This window comes from Canis aureus, chromosome 5, assembly GCF_053574225.1.
Source record: "Canis aureus isolate CA01 chromosome 5, VMU_Caureus_v.1.0, whole genome shotgun sequence".
NCBI classification, from domain to species: Eukaryota; Metazoa; Chordata; class Mammalia; order Carnivora; family Canidae; genus Canis; species Canis aureus.
In genome coordinates, this window is record NC_135615.1 from 78,943,587 (window position 1) to 78,967,006 (window position 23,420).

A 23,420-nucleotide genomic window follows, 5' to 3' on the forward strand; every position below is an offset into this window, starting at 1 on the left:
CTCCCTCTGCCTATGTCTCTGCCCCTCTCTCTCTCTCTCTCTGTGACTATCCTAAATAAAAAAAAAAAAAAAATAATAATAATAATAATAACTTTTTTGTAGTGATCCTTTAAATATGATACTGGAGTATAAGAAGCTTTCATCTTCATTTATTTCTTCCTTTTACCTGTAAGATTCTCTTTAAACCAGTCATAATGATACTTGACCAATCTGATTTTTAGATGTCTTCACTGTGTCTCTCTCTCATTTATCTATATCATGATATGCTTTTTAATTATCACAATGAAATTGTAAGAGATGCTGCTAATAACCATTTCCAATTATGGAAGATTATTTTTTGCCTTTTCAGCAGATTTCTGAACTAAAAAAATTTTTAACTTTTAACCATGTACCCTTTTATTTAAATTTTAGATAGGAACTCAGTATATAAAGTAAAGAAAAGTAGAGCCTTCTTGGTTGAGAAGGAGGGAGGGATACCTAAAGTCCCACCTGTGGATTTCACCATTAGAGTAGTCCATAATGGTCACTCTGTAAGGAGAAGCAAGAGTACGGTATAGCTGTTTTGTTCATTCAGCCAGCAGAAAATGTGTATTATGCAATGCATTATTACAGACTATGTAATAATCCAAAGCTTTTGTACACCATTGGTTTTTTTAAAAAAAAATGTACAAAAAGATTTAGGAACTGTAAGTCTGAAAAGAAATAAGCCGCTTACAAGCTTATTCTACGGAAACCCTATGCTCAGCCAAATACGTTTTTTTTTTTATCAGCAGTATGGATTTGACCAATGATTGTGTTCTACAGACTGTCCCATGATGAACTGACTAATTAAGAAATAGAAAACCAAAGGGGTACCTAGGTGGCTCAGATTGTTAAGCGTCTGCCTTCAGTTCAGGTCATAATCGCCAGGTCCTGGGACCAGCTCAGTTGGGAGTCTCTTTCTCCCCCTCCCTCTTCCTCTCCCCTTGCTTGTGCTCTTTCTGTCTCTCTCTCTCCCTCAAGTGAATAAATTAAAAATCTTAAGGAAAAAGGGGGGGAACACCTGGGTGACTCAGTGGTTGAGCATCTGCCTCTGCCTTAGGCTCAGGGAGTGATCCCAGGGTCCTGGGATTGAGTCCTGCATCAGGCTCCCTGAAAGGAGCCTGCTTCTCCCTCTGCCTATTGTCTCTGCCTCTCTCTGTGTGTCTCATGAATAAATAAACAAAATCTTTAAAAACTTTTTTAAAAAAGAAAAGAAATAGAAAACCAAGGCAAGAATATGGGTATCTTCTAGTTGTAATATGAGATGAAAATCATAAATCAACTGCTGAGAGACCCGGACAGCTACAATTGTCTCATGGGCTCATTAAACAGCTTAATCTATGCCACTAAGTCATGGAACGTGAATTGACTTTATAGGATGATTAGCCCAGAAATCATGGAGTCCAGCCAGATTATATCCCATCAGTGGCACATTAACTGAGCTTAAAGTGTGCACATAATGAGAAAATAGTCAAGTTATCTGTTGTACAGCAAGTAGGTGTCAAATCATTATGAGCTGTGAGGTCAAAAAGTTGACATTAAGGATTCATGAAGCCCAGAGATAAGTAATGTCACAGAGCTACAAACTATTTTGAAATGGTACCTTCAGAAAGGTAACCCTGCCTTGTAGCAGTATCTCTTTTTATGTGCAAAAATTTCAATGACGTGTAAACTTCTATAGTAGGTACGCTAAGTGACGTACTCTAGCTAAAAACTGAACTACAGTGAAAAGCCTGTTATTTTCTGTATGCAGAGATCTGGAAGGCTGTGAAGACAAATATACCTGCCTGTGCCCCTTCACTCACTCATCCCTTCCTTTATGATTACATGTATGTCCTTGTGTACGTCCCCTTTACTTAAATTTACTTTTTTTTGGTCCTTTTTAATATGCTGTATATGGGACTAATTAACAAAGTGTTGAATTATATTTTTATACTTCTAAATGAATAGCTGTGATTTTTCACCCTAAGTAAGATTGTACTGATATTCTGTATTTGACTTGCCCAAGTTTCATATTTAAATCCCATTTATTTAATTTCACGTTGAAAAAATTTTCGGGAATCCCTGGGTGGCGCAGCAGTTTAGCGCCTGCCTTTGGCCCAGGGCGCGATCCTGGAGACCCGGGATCGAATCCCGCGTCGGGCTCCCAGTGCATGGAGCCTGCTTCTCCCTCTGCCTGTGTCTCTGCCTCTCTCTCTCTCTCTCTCTCTCTCTCTCTGTGTGTGACTATCATAAATAAATAATTTTAAAAAAGAAAGAAAAATAGAAAAAATTTTCGTAACATGAAAGCCTGAAACCACTAGCTTTTTTGAAAAGATACAATAGTTTTAATATATCATGATGTTATTAGTAATGTTATCAGACTTTTTTATATCCAACTGGTTTCTTTCCCTATTGTAAACTCCTCGAGGACTAGGGTTTTTGTCTTTTCTTCTCTTAGGGTCTGGTCTATTTTACACCAGATGTCCTGACTGACCCAGGGAATGTGATACTCAGCTGTGGTGAACTCATTAGATAGTGTAGGATTAGATTGTATATCTCTTCCCTCGGAACTTAACATTGACTCCCTTGTTTTCATACTGAAATCTTCCATGTGTCACCTTCATAGAGAGGTATCTTAAAACCACCCTCTAGATTGGGACATCCTGGTACCATAGTTCACATTCTTCAGATATTAGCCCTTTCTGCAGGCATGCTTTTGTTTCTGCTGTTCTTTCTCCTCCACGAATATAAGCTCTTTAGAAGAGGAATTCATTTATTTATTAGTTACTTTATTTTTTTTTTATTTTTTTTATTTATGATAGGCACACAGTGAGAGAGAAAGAGAGGCAGAGACATAGGCAGAGGGAGAAGCAGGCTCCATGCACCGGGAGCCCGACGTGGGATTCGATCCCAGGTCTCCAGGGTCGCGCCCTGGGCCAAAGGCAGGCGCCAAACTGCTGCACCACCCAGGGATCCCTTATTAGTTACTTTATGCCTGGCATAGTACCTAATACAGTGGGTGCTTTAATAGGTATTTGCTGACTGATTTTTGGTCTCTTTATTTAATCTTAACTTTTGAATTACATTTCTATGAATTTTTGTCTTGTTCTTTTTCAGTTTTTCAGAAACGTTGGAATTGGCAGATGACATGGCTATTGATATTCCCCATATTTGGTTGTATCTTGCTGAACTGGTAACCCCCATGTTAAAAGAAGGCGGAATCTCCATGAGAGAACTTATCATGTAAGTTGTACTTGTTTTTTGTTTTTGTTTCTTTGTATGTGTATATCAAGCTAAACTGATGCCAAACTTTACCAGTTGACTCAAGTGCACCGCTGTTCCCTTAGTGCTTTTGGAGGCTCTTGGATACAGCCTGTGACTCTTAAAGACTTCTAAATTCAGGAGATTAAGAAGTATAAACTGCCAGTTAAAAAGTTAAATAAGTTGTGGGCATAAAAAGTATGGCATAGGGAATATAGCCAATATTATTATAACTTTGTATGGTGACAGATGGTAATTACACTTCATTGTGGTAAGCATTTTATTTTATATATACATATATATATGTATATATATATACAAATATATATATATATTTGTCAAATCACTATGTTGTACAACTGAAACTAATACAACTATACTTTAGTTTTTTAAAGACATTTCAGTATAAAAATGTTATATTACACTGTATCTACAGTGGAGAAGTCATGGGGATATGATAAACCTGTGGTTCATTGAGATGAGCAGTGTTTATAGATAGGCCTCCAGAATCACTTAGTTGAAAAGCTATTGCTCTTGGAAACTTAATGTTAATCTGACTTTTATGTCTGTCCTTGCTCAAATGCTGTAAGGAGTTATTTCTACTTAATAGCTTGTCAGACTGACACCTGCATAGTACCTGCTCTGCTTGTAATCGAAAGAACTGCATCTTAGGTATTCCTAGATATGCACAGAAGTGGGAAATTATTGCTGCATTGTACAGACTTAATTTTTCCTAAACTCTTTTTTACAACATTACTATTTCCCCAAAAACTGTTCATGTAGTCAAACTCCATATCTGTGTGTCCCTTTTGTTGGAGGTTCACAGCTCATTAAAGATTATGAGAATTCTGTAGTAAAATAAAACAATAAAAACTAACTGTGGGTGCCTGGCTGGCTCAGTCAGTAGAGTATGCGATTCTTCATCTCGTGATTGTGAGTTCAAGCCCCACATTGGGCAAAGAGCTTACTTAAAAAAATAAAACATAATTTTTTTTTTAATTGAGACTTGCTTAATTTAGCATTGCTTCATTTAGTTGTAGAATCCTTTTCTTGAGGAATAAGTATTCATATCCTGTGAAACACAGTGTGGGAACTACTGATTTAGACTATCAGAAAAATGGTCCCTTTCTGTTTCTTCCATATTCTGAAGAAAAACTTCCTTTCTTAAAAATACTTGATAACTAAGCTTTGCAGCTCCCTGTTACCTAAGGTGCTTTTCTCTTTTAGACTTGAAGTGGCATTTATGTAAATAGATCATTGAAACTGGTCATTGCATTGCTTCTATCACTGAGGCAATTAAAAAGGCAAAAGCCAGGAATTCTGAGGTCCCTTTCCAGCTTCTCCATGAAGCAGAAAGTGAACTTAAAGTCTGAACTACTACTACTGAACATTACTTAGAGCATGTCTTGGAGCTTTCTCTTGCCCATTATTATTTAGGTTGTGTAATATCTGTTCTTTTGGCACACATTGTTTGCCTACTATTCTAGAGCAGGGAGTTTGTTCAGAGGTACTTAATCATTACTCCTGTCTTTTACAGAGAATTTAGCAAACCTTTACTTCCTGTTGGAAGAGCTGGGGTCTTGCTTTCTGAAATATTGCACCTTCTATGCAAACAAATGGTGAGTGTTAAACCAAGTGTCAGACTCAACAGCATATTAGGAAGAGCAGTGACTTTGATCTTGAGTTATGTGTGAATATTTTAGGTATCATTGTGCAAGTATTTCTGTTGCCTTTTATTATTTGAAAAGAAGAGTGAGGTCTTTGTTTCAGTCTAGTTTCTTACAGAGGTGTATTTCTCCTTCTGTTATTACTAACTTGGGAAAGAATTATTAATCTCAACTGGATTTAGTATAATTCTAAAGAATCTCAAGATATGTTGTACTTGTGGCTAGTAATTTTATCTTCTCTTGAAACAAAATGGCTATTATTTATACTTTTTAATAGTTTTCAGTGAAAACTCCTTGCTTTCAGAGAAAGGTAAGATTCTTAAAATGATTAATTTTATTAATATTGGATCCGAGGCTAGGTAATCTGATTAGTAATATGTGTTAAAAATGATTTTACAAGATTGTGAATTGTTGTCTTAAATTTATTTTAGTTCAATAAATACTGCACATTTCTCTGCAAAGCTTTATGCCAGGATCTCAGTTTACAAAGATAACTAAGCCTTTAAAGAATTTATAAACGAGAAAAGGTGACAGACAAATCTAAACCAATACTTCAAAAGAGTGTATCAGTGCTATAGTAGAGGTATAAGGGGTTTGGGAAAGGGGGTAACAATACCTGAAGTGAGAAACATCAGAACAAAACTTATACATGAAAAATACATGAAAATTCTAGAGTGATTTCTGACTTATTCAAACTGGATCCAAAGGTAATTGGGATGATAGACTTCATTATAGGCATCATTGAAAATGTTTTGTTTCATTTCTCCCTCTGAATCTACAAAAGTCCCTTTGTATTACATCTCTGTACTAGTTACTCATGGATGGGTGTACTAAATAGCCCAGTCTCTAGCTCTAGCTGATTATTTGTTATTAATACTATTTGCTTGATGCACTAAAGTTTTTATTGAACCCTAATTGGTAGGTGCAGAATTGCTTCATCCTTTCCTAACCTACTTCACTTAAATCCTTATTAAAAACTCAAATTCTTATTAACTTTTATATGTAGAAACAGCAAATTCTCATTTCTCCCAACCAAATTCTCATAGAACATAAATTCTGGAGTCAGCCTGAGATTAAATCCTCACTCTGGGAAGTTATCAGCTATGCTTTGGGCAAGTTACTCTATGAAATAATTAATATGCATTTCATAGCTGACAGCTGCAGCCAAAGGCTGACATTTCCTTTTATCACTGTGATTTCCTACAGGCAGTGGACTTGTAGCTTCTCATCAGTTCTCTGACAGCAGCTCTTCTCTGTTATTTCCTGGGTCAATCTTGTTCTTGCCCTTGAAATATTTCTCATTCCTGATTCAGGAGCAACAACCTCCTTAGTTGTTCTTATATTAGCATGGTCATGATTTACTATGAAGAGGAAGCCAGTGAGGCTTGATGAATGGCTTTAATAGCAGATGTATATAACACTATCTAGGAAAAGAGACACTGTTGAATTTATAAACTTTGGGAGTTAGGGGCAGCCCCCGTGGCACAGTGGTTTAGCACCGCCTGCAGCCCAGGGTGTGATCCTGGAGACCCGGGATTGAGTCCCACGTCGGGCTCTCTGTATGGAGCCTGCTTCTCCCTCTGCCTGTGTCTCTGCCTCTCTCTCTCTCTGTCTCTATGAATAAATAAATAAAATCTTTTAAATAAATAAATAAATAAACAAACAAACAAACAAACTTTGGGAGTTAGAATTTTTTTTAGGTGATTATATTCATAAATCTCAAACATGAGCTTGCAGTTCCCTAGATTAGTCATTGATAAAATAAGCTATTTTATCAGCCATTAACCGTTACATTCACATATATCCATAAGTCTTAGTGTGAAAGCCAGGAGTCGGGATCCCTGGGTGGCGCAGCGGTTTAGCGCCTGCCTTTGGCTCAGGGCACGATCCTGGAGACCCGGGATCAAATCCCACGTCGGGCTCCCGGTGCACGGAGCCTGCTTCTCCCTCTGCCTGTGTCTCTGCCTCTCTCTCTTTCTCTGTGTGACTATCATAAATAAATAAAAATTAAAAAAAAAAAAAAAGAAAGAAAGCCAGGAGTCCTGAGAAATTAAGGAAAGTTTTGAGTCTTCAGTCTTTGCAGTTCCACACTCGACTTCAAGCAAGCCTTTTCTTCTCCTCCTCCTGCTCCTCCTACTCCTTTTCTTCTTTCTCCTCTTCCTCCTCTTCTGCCTTCTTCTTCTGACAATGTAAAAGTAAATGGATTGGACTTATTTCTTTTTTAGAGCCATAAGAAAGTGGGAGCCTTATGGAGGGAGGCTGACCTCACCTGGAAGGACTTTTTACCAGAAGGGGAAGATGTACATAATTTTCTCTTGGAGCAGGTAAGTAAGAACAAGGTTTATACCTTCCTATTTAATAGTGGTTGGTCCATTTCATAGAAGAAATGAAGGTAATTTTATTAGTAGTTCAGTCATTAAAATTAGACCAAAATAAGAATAATGGTTAAGATGTCATCTTAAATCCATGCTTTGGGGCCACTCCAACTATTCACTCATTATATGGATAGATAAAAAATAAAATTTAGGATTTAGCCAGGGGAATCCCTGGGTGGCTTAGCAGTTTAGCGTCTGCCTTTGGCTCAGGGCGTGATGCTGGAGACTTGGGATTGAGTCCCACATGGGGCTTCCCGCATGGGGCCTGCTTCTCCCTCTGCCTGTGTCTCTGCCTCTCTCTCTCTCTCTCTCTCTCTCTCTCTCTCATAAATAAATAAAATATTTAAAAAAAAAATCCCACAAAGAAAACTTCAGACCCAGTTTTCATTGTTGAATTCTACCAAAGAGAAATAATACCAGTTCTGCAAAGAATTCTCTACCAATTCTTCCAGAAAATTGAAGAGGAAAGATTACTTGCCAACTCAATTCTATGAGGCCAGCATTACTCTGATAATAAAACCAAAGACATTTTAAGAAAAAACTATAAACCAATATTTTTAATAAATGCAGAGAAAAGTTTCTCAACAAAATTTGCACAGGTCTGGAGCACCTGGGTGACTCAGTGGTTGAGCATCTGCCTTTGGCTCAGGGCATGATCCTGGGGCCTGGAATCAAGTCCTACATCTGGCTCCCTGTCGGGAGCTTGCTTCTCCCGTTGCCTATGTCTCTGCCTCTCTCTGTGTGTCTCATGAATAAATAAATAAAATTTTAAAAAACTTGCACAGGTCAAGTCCAACAATATATTAAAATATGAACCCATCACAACTGAGTAACATCACAGAAATATTATAACATTCAAAAATCAGAGTGTATGGAAGATGAAGGAGTAAGCAGCTCCAGAATTACACCCTCCACTGAAACAACTATTGAGCTAGCAAGATGTGTTAGAATCCGCTGTTTTGGAATTGTGGAGTTTGGTCAAACATGTGCTACCAACACCAGGGGGATGCTTGATGAAAAAGAAATCGAGTAATCTTGACATTTTGTATAGAAGCTGTTAGCTCCTAGCACTGTGGTAGACAGCTGGGGAGATGGTATTGCAGCTTTCTGGTACCAGGTTGAGAAATAAAAACCTTATCCTCCAAAGACAGTGCTGTGCCTTTTAATCTGCCTGGCAGTTTACTGAGGGTCTAGTGCAGGGCCCAGCCATTGTTTTAACTACTCAGGCCAAAGTGGTTTCCTGAGTGGTATCTGTCAAAGAATTTAAAGATACAGAGACATTTGTCTGTGGTTCCACCAACCCCCACCTCACCCCGCCCCACATTTTTCTCATTGGATTCATGCATTTGCTGAAATCTCTGCAAGGTCATTGGTTGTCTGGGGAGATAATGGATCAGAGACTATAATGACCACACACAGGAAGGAATATAGTCTTTGTCTAAAAGTCAATAAACAGATGACTGCAACACTGAAAATCCCTCAAGAAGGGAGAGATCTGATATCCAGAGATATATATTATGATATTCAAAGTGTCTGGTTGCCAAAAAAAATTTACGACACATATAAAGAAACAGGAAAATATGGCTCATTCACAAGAAAGAAGAAATTGAAGGACACCTGTGTGGCTCAGTGGTTGAGTGCCTGCCTGCGTCACAGGTTGTGATCCTGGGGTCCTGGGATGATTCCTGCATCAGGCTCACTGCGGGGAGCCTGTGTCTCTACCTCTCTCTGTGTTCGCTCATGAATAAATAAATAAAATCTTAAGAAAGAAAGAAGAAAAGAAAAAAAAAGAAAAAAGAAAAAAAAAAGAAAGAAGAAAAGAAGAAATTGACAGGAAGCATCCCTGAAGAAGCCTAAATATTAAACATACCAGACAAATAATTTAAATTAACTGCCTTTAATATGCTCAAATTGCTAAGGGAATCATGCACAAAGAGCTAAAGGAAATCAGAAGAATGATGTATGATCAAATTTAAAGAGGTAGAAATTACAAAAGTGAACCAAATAGAAATTCTGGAACTAAAATTTGTAGTAGCTAAAACGAAAAGTAGAAGATTCCAATAATAGATCTGATCAAGCAGAAGGAAGAACCAACAGCCTTGAATATGGAGTAGTTAAAATCTCTGAGTCAGTCAGGGATCACTGATTTAACACTAACTTGCTGCATGAAAATCCATCTTTAATTTTTGAAATGGAATTTCTCGTTTTTTTATATGAAACTATGAGTATCGATGAATTGTTTAAATAAAAAAAATCCCCATAGTTTATTTTTAAGTAAACTTTATAATAATACATATTGGAAAATTATTTCATTAACCATACAAAGGAGCCTTTAAAAGAATTGCTCAGTTTGAGGAGCAGATAAGAAAACCAATCAAGAAAAATGAACAGTACCTGGGGGCCTATGGGATACCGTCAAGCATACCAACATGGACATTAGAGAGTCCCAGTAGAGAGAAAGTGGACAGGAAGGACAGAAAAAATATCTGAAGACATAACAGGCAATAACTTCCCAAATTTGGGGATCCCTGGGTAGCTCAGAGGTTTGGCGCCTGCCTTTGGCCCAGGGCGTGATTCTGGAGTCCCGGGATCGAGTCCCACATCAGGTTCCCTGCATAGAGCCTGCTTCTCCCTCTGCCTGTGGTCTCTGCCTCTCTCTCTCTCTCTCTCTCTCTCTCTCTCTGTCTCTCATGAATGAATAAATAAAATCTTAAAAAAAAAAAAAAAAACTTTCCAAATTTGCTCACAGATAGGAATCTACATAACCAGGAAATTCAGTGAACTCTTAAGTTAGATAAACTCAATGAGATTTACTCCAAGTATATTACAATGAAACTTTTGAATGATAAAGACCAAAAAAATTTTTTTGAAAGCAGCTAGAAAGAAGTGACTTGTCCTATACAAAGAATCCTCAATAAGATCAGCAGCCAGGTTTTCATCAGAAATCCTAAAGGTCAGAAGATACTGGAATGGTCTATTTAAGAAACTTAATAACTTTTGGTGCACCTGGGTTGCTCAGTCAGTTAAGTGTCTGACTTTAGCTCAGGTCTTGATCTCAAGTCCTGGAATCGAGCCCCAATTTGGACTCTGTATTCACTGGGGAGTCTGCTTCTCCCTCTCCCTCTCTCATTCTCCCTGCTTGTGCGGTCTCTCTCAAATGGATAAATAAGATCTTTAAAAAAAAATTTTTTTAAGAAATTTAATAACTTTAAACCAAGAATTTTACATATGGCAAAATATCTTTTAAAAATGAAGAGGAAGTAAAGACATTTCCAGATTCAAAAGCTAAGTGAGTTTGTCACCAGGAGACCTGCCCTACAGGAAATGCTGAAGTAAGTCTTTCAAGCTGAAACAAGAGGACACTAGACAGTAACCCCAAGCTATATGAAGAAATAAAGATCACTACTAGTAAAAGTAACTACATAGGTAAATATAAAAGCAAGTATTACTGCGTTTTTGGTTTGTAGCTTCTCTTTTTTGTTTCTATATTGTTTTAAAAGGCAAATCCATAAAATAATAATTATAAATATGTATAAACAGACACACATGTATAAAGATGTAATTTATTAAGATAACATAAAGATGATTTCTTACACAATTCCCATATGACCCAGCAATTCCACTTCTAGGTATATATCCAGAAATAAGAAAACATATGGCACCTGGGTTTCAAATAATCGTGGATTCAGGTTCCAGTCTTGTACCATGGCCTGTGACTCTGAGCAAATTACCTGATTTCTCTAAGCCTCAGATTCGTCACCTAGGAAATGTTAATAATAAACATAATAAATGATCAAATAAATTTTAATAATGTTGTAGAATTTTATGAGGATTAAATAAGATAATGTTTAAGAAGCACTGAGCACAGAAAAGTAATCAATTATACATATGATTGTTACTAATAAAAATGTTTAAAGGGCAATTAGGAAAACGAGGTTTTAGAAAACCTGGTCTTCTCTATCCTTACTTTTCAACTTTTTTCTAAAATACTTGATTCACTGCCCTTTCTCTGGGATCTCTAGTACGTTCTGCAAGTAGTGATGAGCTGATCCATAAATTTGAAGCCCAGCCTTCTAGGCTCCAGAAAGTTCAGATAACTTACACAGAAACACAGGGGTTCTGAGAAGCAGTAGTGGGGACAGGATAAGTTAAACTGGTATTCGATGTAGCTGCTCTAATCTAGAATAAATATGGAAAATGTTTCAAGATTTTGAAAAATTGATTTCCTATTATTAAGAGAACTTATCGCCATCATCTTATGCTTTTGTGTGAACATGAAGTGTGGAGGTAGGGTATTTATTAATTTATCAACATTGAGTCAGAGAAATTAGAATACTGAAGCGTGTTCCTAATACTTTATAGGAAAATATTATTTTAAAATGCTACATAAATGGTAAAGACAAAACAGTAGAATGCATTTTTTCCCCCACAAAATGCAAGGTAGTTTTTCCTTTGTGGATCTGGGGATAGCATAAGAATACATCAAAGTATTCAAAGATATTAGAGAAAAGCTGTTGCTAATAATCTTTAATATTTTAATCTATGGCTTTTGCATAGTGAAATTTCATTAAGCAAAGCATACTTCTTTATCACATTGCCTTATACCCTTGAAAATTACTAGTGATTTTGATTATTGTTTTTAACTATCCCTCAAGAATTGAACAACTATGGCATGATTTCTGTTTTTTATATTTAGTATATATGTACAATCATAATTTTATGTACATGTGTCAGAATGGCATAAAAATCATCAGATTTTCAAGTATTACTTTTTAGCAATTGAGGTGAAATTCGTGTAACATCCAGTTAACCATTTCAAAGTATATGATTCAGTGGCATTTAGTGTATTCACAATGTTGTACAACTATCACCCAAAATATTTTGTTTTAAAGATTTTATTTATTTATTTGACAAGAGAGAGAGTGAGCGAATGAGCGTGCATAGCAGGGGGATCAGGAGAGGGAGAAGCAGACTCCTCGTAGAGCTGGGAGCCCAATGTGGTGCTCTAATTCAGGACCCTGAGATCATGATGTGAGCTGAAGGTAGATGCTTAACTGACTGAACCACCCAGGTGCCCCCTCCCAAAAATACTCTTATTGCAAAAGAATTGTTAAAAGTTTAGTCATCAGGGCAGCCCTGGGTGTGATCCTGGAGACCCAGGATCAAGTCCCACGTTGGGCTCCCTCTAATGGAGCTTGCTTCTCCCTCTGCCTGTGTCTCTGCCTCTCTCTGTGTGTGTCTCTCATGAATAAATAAATAAAATCTTTAAAAAAAAAAAAAAGTTTAGTCATCAGAAGTTTTCTTTGTACAACAGCATTATATAATTGGAGATTTTAAAAAATTTTTTACAGGGGGGCAGGTAGTTATTCTCTATCAAATGAAGAGAAAGTTCTTGGGTTGCCCCTCCTTAGATGTGCCCTGTAGTTAGATAGTATTCAATTCAGGATTAAATTACCTCCTAGAAAATAGAGTATGTCAAATATGTGAAGTTTTTTTGTCCACATGTTAGTACTGTGGGGGCAACTATAATGCTTATTATAGTACTAGTATGTACTTACTGGCATAGGGATCATAAAAGAAGCTCAGATTGGTATATGAGCAGCACATTGTTATGCAGTGGAAACGGTGCCTGATCTTGCTAGTATGGGGCTTTTCCCTTCTAGGTTAGTGAGTAGCTCTATGAGGTGTATGCTCCTAGAGCCCTATTGGTGCCTAGTGAGTTGCATATTCTTAGTGCAGTGAGTGCTTAGAACTGGCTGAGTTTGGTGGTGGTATTCCCATCTTAGAATAAGTCCTCCTGGTAGAGGTAGTAGCTGAGTCAGAATTGAACTCCATCCCCCACTCCCATCCCCATCTCTGACTCTAGTGTCAGTGTATCTGTACCTCTTGTGGAGGCCTTAGCACTTAAATACATGGTAGAGCAAGCCACTGTTCTGGGAGAATTTGAAAGTGTGTACACTTGTTTTTATGCTTTCCAGGGTCATCGTCATAGATGTGAGACAACAGCAAGATAATCCTTATCAACTACTTAAGAACAAAGTGAGAGTAGCCTTGGACTACCAGTATCTGAGGACAGGAGACGTGAAGCCAGTGCTTCTTTTTTTGCTTTTATTAAACATTTATTTATTCATAAGAGATACAGAGAGAGAGGCAGAGACATAGGTAGAGGGAGAAGCAGGCTCCCTGCAGGGAGCCTTATGCGAGACTCTATCCCAGGACCCCAGGATCATGGCCTGAACTGAAGGCAGATGCTCAACCACTGAGCCACCGAGGCATCCCAGAGCCACTGCTTCTTATAGGGCTGCAGAGCTCCTCATGTGTGTTCAGTGAGCTTCTTAGGGGTGCTCTGAAGGCTGACTCAAAGGCATTTCTGCATTGGGTTTGACCCTCACAGGCCATGACAATGTGGTTCATTGCAGTGACTACATATTTACAGTCTTTCTCCATACCAGCATATTCAGTCCTTTGGAATTGAATGAGTTTTGTGGGAAAAAGATCTTTTGTGCAATACTTATAAAACCCTTTGTTTTTGTTGTCCTTCTTACAATTCACTGGTTGTTGAGGAATTTTATAATATGACATCATTTCTCTGACTTGGATTCAGAATGGTCAGGAGGTGTTTGAAGGACTTAACCAAATTTAGAATTTTGACAGCTGTTCTGTGGTAGTACTGATTGATACTAAACCATTGTCTACAGAAGGAGTTAAATTGAACTGTTAATATTCCCTGCCATAGGGATACCTGGGTGGCTCAGCGGTTTAGCACCTGCCTTCGGCTCAGGGTGTGATCCTGGAGTCCCGGGATCGAGTCCCACATCGGGCTACCTGCATAGAGCCTGCTTCTCCCTCTGCCTGTGTCTCTGCCTCTCTTCTCTCATGAATAAATATGTAAATTCTTTAAAAAATAAAAATAAATATTCCCAGCCATAGAGTTATGTCACTGCTAAGAGCATGACTGAGGATTTGGAGTGATCATAGCCACAGAGATAATTTTAGGGGTCTTGGTGGTTTGTTGTTTTTAAAGAGAATTAAGATAGACTATATAAAAAGTTGGAGAAATATTCAGAAAGATAGCAGAGTGAGAATCTTTCAGATATCCCATGTAAAATAGAACATATAGCCCATGACTGTGTTTTCCTCTAAGTGTTACTAATACTGATTTATATTAATACAGATAACATTTTATGTTTCAGAAGTTGGACTTTATAGAGTCTGATAGTTCCTGTTCCTCTGAAGCACTTTCAAAAAAAGAACTCTCTGCTGAAGAGCTATATAAGCGACTCGAGAAACTCATTATTGAGGACAAGGCGAATGATGAACAGATCTTTGACTGGGTAGAGGTATAGAGATTATGTCACTTTCCCTGATATTTCTATAAGAACAGTTTTTATGGGATCCCTTTCATTCACATTGACAGGCACACCTCAGAGATAGTGTGGGCTCGGTTCTAGACCACAATAAAGTTAATATGCAAGTCAAATTAATTTTTTGTTTTCTCAGTGCATAAAACAGTTATATTCACACAATACCATAGTCTATTAAGTCTGTAATAACATTATATCTTTAAAAATGTACATAATATCTTAAAGAAAAGTACTGTATTGCTAAAAATTGCTAACCATCATCTGAGCTTTCAGTGTCATAATTGCTGATCACAGATCATTGTAACAAATACAATAATAATTTAAAAGTTTGAAATAAAAAAAAATAAAAATAAATAAATAAATAAAAGTTTGAAATACTGTGAAAATTACCCAGACACACAAACAAGTGAGCAAATACTGTTAGAAAAATGGTGATGATAGAATTCCTTGATTCAGGGTTGCCATAAACCTTCAATTTGTAAAAAACACAGTATTGAAGTATGATAAAGCGAAGCACAATAAAACAAGGTATGCCTATATCTTCCCTTTCACTTCGTAGGAGTATTTAACCTTAATGAAGCTAGTTATTTTTTCATATATGTGTATTTAAAACTATAAGGGTTTGTTGTTGTTTTTTTAATTTAAATTCATATAGTGTGTTTAGTTTCAGAGGCGGAGGTCAGTGATTCATCAGTCTTATATAATACCTAGTGTTCATTATGTCACATGTCCTCCTTAATGTCCATAACCCAGTGACCCCATCCCCCCATCCACCTCCCCTCCAACAACCCTCAGTTTGTTTCCTATGGTTAAGAGTCTCTTGTGGTTTGTCTCCCTCTCTGATTTCATCTTGTTTTATTTTTTTCCCTCTCTTCCCCTATGATCCTCTGTTGTTTCTTAAATTCCACATATGAGTGAGATCATATGATAATTGCTGGGTTGTAGGGTAGCTCTATTTTCAACTCTTTGAGGAACCTCCATGCTGTTTTCTGGAGTGGCTACACCAGGTTGCATTCCCACTAACAGTGTAAGAGGGTTCCCCTTTCTTCACATCCTTGCCAACATCTTTTCCTGACTTGTTAATTTTAGCCATTCTGACTGGTGTGAGGTAATATCCCATTGTGGTTTTTCTTTTTTCCTTTTTTTTTCCATTGTGATTTTGTATATAGCTTTATTTTTTTAAGATTTACAGTCTTTTATAAGGTCAAGTAAAACTAGTCAAAACAGAAGCCACTTTTCTGGGTCTCATTAGTCTCATATACCCTACATTTTACTATTCAGAAAATATATACTTTTTTCTAAATGTACCTGCATTTTAAGTACTATTCTGGATGAAATTAATAAATAATATGTAATTATTATGAATTATATTGACTTTCATTTTCATACTAATTCTCCCTTCTGAAAATTTTATACTTTATCTTTCTTGTGGATTCTATTGATCATGTCTCTTTTTAATCTGCTACCATATTTTTTTAGTGGTTGTTCTTTATGTATGTTTTATTTGTATATATTTTCCATGGAATCATATAATCAAGTTGAAAGAAAGTCATGGAGGGTTAATCTCTTGGATAAATCCTTTTTTGTAGTCCTTGTAATTTTTTTTTTTTAATTTTATTTACTTATTCATGAGAGACACACAGAGAGGCAGAGACAGGAGAAGCAGGCTCCGTGCAAGGAGCCTGATACGGGACTCCATCCCGGGACTCCTTGAGCCAAACGCTGATGCTCAACTGCTGAAACACCCAGGCATGCTGGGTTGTTATTTTTTTTTATCCAGTCTCAGATGTTGAGAAGTAATGAAGCTTCTGATAATTAGGGTTTTTTTTCTTAATATGATTTCCTCCATGTCTATTCTGGATAATAAGTCTATGCTGTCACCTAGTTGGGAATCTTAATTAATTGTAATAGTTTATCATTATATCCCTGTCTCCCTCTCTAGATTCTTTCACCCTTTCTTGAAATTTTCCTATCCAGAAACATAGTCTGGATTTTTAGTATCCCTCTCACAAGTAACCTCTGCAAATTGAGCATGATTGCTGGAGGTGATGCAACACTGTGGAGTTAGGCAGTGCTGTTCCATTTCTTGTTTTGGACTCTGAGCTTCTGGCAGGCTTACCACACTGAACTCAAATTGCTCTTTCAGTCATCTAGTACCCATTCTTTTATGTTCTATAATTTAGTCATTTCTCCCATCTAGAACTTTAATGCATTTGGTTTTTGAACCAGAATGGGGCTTTTAAAGATTTTTTTAAAATTTTAGTTGACAGGGATCCCTGGGTGGCGCAGCGGTTTGGCGCCTGCCTTTGGCCCAGGGCGCGATCCTGGAGACCCGGGATCAAATCCCACGTCGGGCTCCCAGTGCATGGAGCCTGCTTCTCCCTCTGCCTGTGTCTCTGCCTCTCTCTCTCTCTGTGACTATCATAAATAAATAAATTAAAAAAAAAAAATTTTAGTTGACAGAGTGCATGCACAAGCAGGGGGAGCAGCAGGCATAGGAAGAGGGAGAAGCAGACTCCCAGCTGAGCAGGGAACCCAATGTGGGCTCGATCCCAGGATCCTGGGGTCATGACCTGAACCAAAGGCAGACACTTAACTGGCTGACCTACCCAGGCTCCCTGAGATGGGGCTTTAAAAAATTATTTCTGCTTGTGTTCATCTTCCTAAATTAGATGCAAGTTTGTGTCTTTTGGAACATTTTAGATTCTGACTTTGGTCATAAAATTCCCTTGCCATCTTTTTCATTTTGTATCCTCTTTGCATTTCATTAACAGCCAACTTTATCCTAATTCAAGTTATGGGCAAGAATGTGTGTGAATGGGGCAAAGTAGCTTCCTTTCAGGGACAAGATCCCACCCCTACCCCCACGGACACTTCCAGCTGTTAACCTGTTTATTATTTTACATCATTCTACTGTCTTATTTCATCTTTTCACCTTGCCCACAAGCGGACAGCTACCATTACATAATTTGTCAAAGGCCTTGCTGAAGTCCAGGAAATATACACTTATACCCATCTGAGCTACCATATACTAATCAAATCCGAAAAGGAAAGGTTAGTTTAGCATCACTTGTTTTTCGTGTGCTTACGTATTCCTCTTCGTGTAACCATCTCTTTCCTAAGACTTTTAAGCCAGTTGAGTGATAGTTTATTGTAGGATTTAGCACAGAATCAGCATCAGCCTTTCCAGTATGCTACTGTATGCCTTACTTTCTGTTTTAGAAATACAGTCAGCCTTTACATGTTTAGCATTATTAGTATTGTAAATTGATGCTATTTTCACCTCTTCATGTTAGGTCCACTTTCTTATGTCAGTTATGTCTGCCTATCCTGGGCCAACATTTATTCTCCTTGCAGAGAAGAAAAAGGGTAAATTTCACTGAATATAGATTATACTAATAAAGATGACTTAAGAAAGGAAAGAGAAAACAGAAATGCAACAGTGGCTGAGCTTCACAGTACATGAGGATATCTGTTGCTTTGTGTTGGTACCAGTATTATGTAAATCTGAGTTTGCTTGCTCAACAGACCCATCTTCCCTCTTGTTCTTGCCCAGTTTTGTTAAGATCTTTGCTTAATCTGTAGTGTTTTAGACACTATTCTTCAGGCCTGTTCTATTCTTAAATATTAGAATGAAAATATTTAGCTTTATTTGGTAGAAGCAATGTGTAGTTTGTTTCTTTATAGAAGAAACAGTCAAAAGGTTTGGAAGTGGTACTTATTATCTAATTATTTTTAGCTAATTTGTTCAATTTTTTCAGACTCTACTTGAAATCTAAGTATCTGGGAGTTTCAGGTGATACTCATTACTTGAAATAGCTCTAACCTATCTATAAAGTCTTATTGTACCAAAAAGTAATGGTATGTTTTTATTCTTCGTAAACAATTATTCAGACTTTGCAAAAGTAATTGGTCTGGGTCTAGACCAACCTGGCTTCAGTCTAAATTTTTTTTTTTTTTTTTTTTTTTTACAAAGTATAAACCAGCAATTGGCTATAACACATAAATCATCAGATCTTTTATACAGGACTCTTGCCCCATCCTATCCCCATCCTCAGCTGTTAGCAGTGACACCACATGTTTCTATTCTTTTGGAAAAGATTGGTAAGGAAACCTCTTACTGTAACATAGTCCTCTGTGCAGTGCTGCTTGTGTCCTGCAGAGCTGGCTGTCTGACATGTTAACCCCTCTTAACTCTGCTCTTACCACATGATGCTTAAGTTTAGGTATTCAACAAAGAGAGAGCTGCTAGTTGATCTGTGTCAGTTTTAAAATTCATATTTAACTGATCTCCAAATATCTTTGAAGTCCTTAGCTTTCTAACACAGGTTTATAATGACATCTTAAGTTTTTTCCTGGCCAGTCATTTTAAGGCTGACCCTTTCAGTGGAAAATACTATGCTGTGCTATTAAAAGAAGCTGAGACAAGCATTAATTCTGTTCACAGGCATGAAGAACATACACTTTGAAAAGTATTTGAAATACCTGCCTAGTAAATGTCTCCTTTTGTTTGTGTTTACCTTTTGTTGTTCATCTGGTTTATTATGGCATTTTATAGCAAGATCTTTCTTTTTTTTTTTAAGAAGATGTCAAGAGAAACTAAAAAATCTGAGACCCATTTACTCTATTTTTCATATCTCTAAATATATTTTTTCTGCCATCCTTAGAAAAGACTAACATCTTCCTCACCACCACCTGAAGGAATTGAGACAATGCTTGAGTTTAATCTCTAATTCACATTAAAATCAAGATGAAGAAGCAACGTTAGCACATCTAAAAATAGTTGTACACTAATCAGAAAAAAATAGTCTTTAAAACACACTTTGGTGAGATCATCTTAATAAAAGTTATTTATGGAGGAAGAAAAATGTTTTTAAATGGTTATACTTCCAAATGCATAGTACACAGCACTGTATAATTGATTGAGCAAGGTATAGGCAGTAGTAAGCTCTCTGAAAACTAAATGCTGCTATTTAGAATATTTTCAGAACTGATGGTAGCTCTAGTGCTAGATGAGGCGTGGTTTAGGAGAAATCACTTCTGATATGCAAGGGTACATCAATATGTACCCTTTTTAATATTTTAAAAAAGTTTAAATATTCCATTTAATATTTTAAGAAAGTTTAAATATTCCATTTACTTTTGATTTCAGGCTAATCTAGATGAAAGCCAGATGAGTTCACCTACATTCCTTAGAGCTTTAATGACAGCAGTTTGTAAAGCAGCTATTATAGGTAAGTAACAGTTCTGAAGGCAACTCTTAACATCTGAAATCCCTAGTATGTTAACTGCTGATGATATGGGTCTGAGTTTATATTGTCTTCAAAATTTGCCCTGTGAAACTTATTTTCTATGCAAATGGATACCATTTCTGTCTACAATGCCTGGCTATCTCAAGCAGGAGCATAAATAGCTACTGTGCCTTTAGAAAGCCCAGATCTGAGCAGCTACTGAATGCCTTGTGTTCTTCAATTGAGCAGAAAGCGGGTACATGTCTCTTAGGTTGTTTCCTACTCTGTTGGATGTGGCTTTACCTTTGCCTTTAACCTCCAGTATGCAGAGCCCCCTCCGTCTTCCTTTAAGGAGTTACAGTGAATGGGTTGAATATTCTTAACCTAAATATCCGTGAAGGACTCATCGTCTCAACAGAAAAGTTGTTTTATATAAAAACATATATGAGGAAAGAAAACACCAGTTGCTTCTTTTGCTTTATGTTGACCTTGGATGATAAGACAATGTCATTGAATGTTAATCAAATAGGTGAATAGGATTAGGGTTGGTAGAAACCCTAAGTATTTAAGCTGCATACAGCATTTAACAATATTGAATGAGATCATCCACCTAGCTTCAGATAAAAATTCACATTTCTATCACTGCTGTGGGAGAAAAAGTCCAATCTGCTCAAAAATTGTTCAGAATTTCAGGCCTATCATCATTTTAGAAGATAGCTTCAGAATTATAATTTAAGTGTTTTGTCAGATGAATGTTTTTTCACTGTTAGGTCTTTAATGAAGTGTAAATAACAAGCTAAAAGAAAGTCATCGTTCCAGCATCGTTGGACCTGTAAGACTAATGGTTTTGGTCTTTTTGGAGTTTTTTGTTTTTTAAAGATTTATTTATTTTAGAGAGATTGAGCAAGGGCGAGCAAGGGAAATGGCAGAGGGAGAGGGACATGTGGACTCTGCTGAGTGCAGAGACTAATGAGGGCCTTGAACTCACAACCCTGAAATCATGACCTGAGCTGAAATCAAGAGTTGAACACTCAACCAACTGAGCTACTCAGGTCCCCTGTAAGACTTGTGTTTTAAAATCACAGTTATAGGGACATCTGAGAGGTTCAGTCAGTTAAGTGTCCGACTCTTGATTTCAGTTCAGGTTATGACCTCAGAGTCCTGAGATTGAGCCCAGTGTTTGTTCCTCACTCAGCGGGGAGTCTACTTGAGATTCTCTCTCTATCTCCCTCTGCCCCCCACCTGCACACATGCTTACACTCACTGTCTCTCTAAAAATAAATATTTAAAAATAAAGTCACAGTTGGAAAGTATAAAAGCTTTTTATTTTTTTTTAAACTTTATTTATTTATTCATAGAGACACACACAGAGAGAGAGGCAAAGACACAGGCAGAGGGAGAAGCAGGCTCCACGCAGGGAGCCCGACATGGGACTTGATCCAGGGTCTCCAGGATCACGCCCCGGGCTGCAGGCGGCGCTAAACTGCTGCGCCACCGGAGCTACCTAAAAGCTGCTTTTTAAAACAAGATTGTGTCACACTACTAACTTACAGAGGAAATAAAACCTCATGCTCCTTGGCACTGAGGATACTTTCCTCAGCCTCTTTGTACTGTGCCTTTTTACCCCAAAGGGCCTAGATTTTACATGTTGTCTGCAACTGTCACTGTTAGTCCTTGCCCTCTTGGTAATGATAAAATGATTCTCTTTTACCCTTCTGAAAAGATGAGCATGAACTCTCACTTTAATTTCCTTTTTAATATTTCTTTTGTAGTTTGGAATGTCACAAACCACTATCCCTGTTTTAGTATGATTAAAGATAAAGAATTGGGTGTGCTCATTTTGAGGAAACACAGCACTCAAAATACATATAATATTTTTATTATTTCAAGGAGAATATCCCATTAATTTCAGAATATCTTAGATTTCAAAATCTTTTCCTTGGACCCCCTTGCTTCTGCTTTCCTTATAGTCACATGTCTTATCAACTCAGAAAATTTAAAAAGGATGTGTGTTAACTCTTTAAATGTAATGCTTAGTTCTTGTGTCACTTGTAGCCGACTGTTCTACCTTCCGAGTGGACACTGCTGTTATCAAGCAGAGAGTGCCGATCTTACTCAAGTACCTAGACTCAGATACAGAGAAGGAACTGCAAGCACTTTATGCACTACAAGCATCAATAGTAAAACTTGATCAACCTGCCAGTAAGTTTACCTTTTCTTTTTATTTTATTTTCTTTTTATTTTTTATTTTTTTAAGTTTACCTTTTCTTTATCCCAACCAGTGGGTGAGATTTACCCAAGCCAAGACTTCAGGGATGCTGTGATGGGTTTTGAACAGCTAATATAGAAAAATCACTGCTAACGAAACTCAGATTACCAACAACTTTAATAAACTTGAATTTTTTATGTACTTGACTTTTATAAGAAAACTAGTTTATATTAGAGACTTAATCCTCTCCTAGGGCAAGTCTGCCTAAGTGATGGAAATGTATGGTGTAATATATACATTGATCACTTGAATGTGGCTATTACGACTAAGGAGCTTAATTTTAAATATTATTTAATTAAAATTTTTTTAAGATTTTATTTGTTCATGAGAGACACAGAGAGAGAGGCAGAGACATAGGCAGAGGGAGAAGCAGGTTTCCCATGGGGAACCCAATGTGGGACTCGATCCCAGGACCCCAGGATCACGACCTGAGCCAAAGGCACTCAACCACTGAGCCACCCAGGCGCCCCACTATTTAATTTTGTAAAAGACTTTTAAAATTTATTTATTTGAGAGAGTGAGGGAGCAAGAGAGCACAAGCCAGGGAGAGGGGCAGAGGAAGAGGGAGAAGCAAATTCCCCTGCTTAGCAGGGAGCCCAATGTAGGGCTCAATCCCAGGACCCCAGGAACACCACTCAAGCTAAAGGCAGACACTTAACTGACTGAGCCACCCAGGCACCCCAAATTTTGTTTAATTCAAATGTAAATAGCCCCATGTGATTAGTGACTACCCTTTTGGATAATGCAGAGCATCTTGGTGGTAGCATACATGCATTGCATTACAGGCTTTCTTTTACACAGATCTTGGTAGTGAAAGATGATACTCTTCAGAACCCTCAGCCAAGCAACAAACACATGAAGGTGTTTTAGACTAATTTTCACTTCAGGGTTATGATTAATTCTTTGCTAACCAGACAAACAAGGTAACCTGAACCACCCAAGTTTTAGTGATACTGGTAAATTAACTGAATTGTATTAAATCTTGAAAATTCAGTAGAAACTGGTGTGAAAGTAGATAACAGTACAGGGCAATTTTAGAGATGACATTGAAGTAGCTCTTTGGCAATTCCTTAAGTTGTGTCTGTTGCTGGGCTTTCCTTCTTTGCTAGTGCTAAGGAATCCCTCTGGGAGATAAAAGTTCAAAACAAATAATCCTCAGGCTGTAATTAAGGAGACATCTAAGTCTAAATCAGAATTAACTGATTTTGTTTTCTTTCTCAAGACCTTTGGCGGGTTGTTTAACATCACAA

At 37.3% G+C, this 23,420-nt stretch overlaps 1 protein-coding gene across 25 annotated transcripts in view; it reads left to right on the forward strand.

Moving 5' to 3' along the window:
- Positions 1–23,420, forward strand: part of EIF4G3 (eukaryotic translation initiation factor 4 gamma 3) — a 331,329-nt gene that overhangs the window by 305,909 nt on the left and 2,000 nt on the right. For all 25 annotated transcript variants that reach the window (XM_077899276.1, XM_077899277.1, XM_077899273.1 and 22 more), the window contains 6 exons: positions 3,121–3,246; positions 4,802–4,883; positions 7,157–7,255; positions 14,500–14,646; positions 19,823–19,904; positions 21,957–22,103. In XM_077899276.1, the coding sequence (XP_077755402.1) occupies positions 3,121–3,246; positions 4,802–4,883; positions 7,157–7,255; positions 14,500–14,646; positions 19,823–19,904; positions 21,957–22,103 (683 nt within the window). The remainder of the gene's footprint in view (positions 1–3,120; positions 3,247–4,801; positions 4,884–7,156; positions 7,256–14,499; positions 14,647–19,822; positions 19,905–21,956; positions 22,104–23,420) is intronic.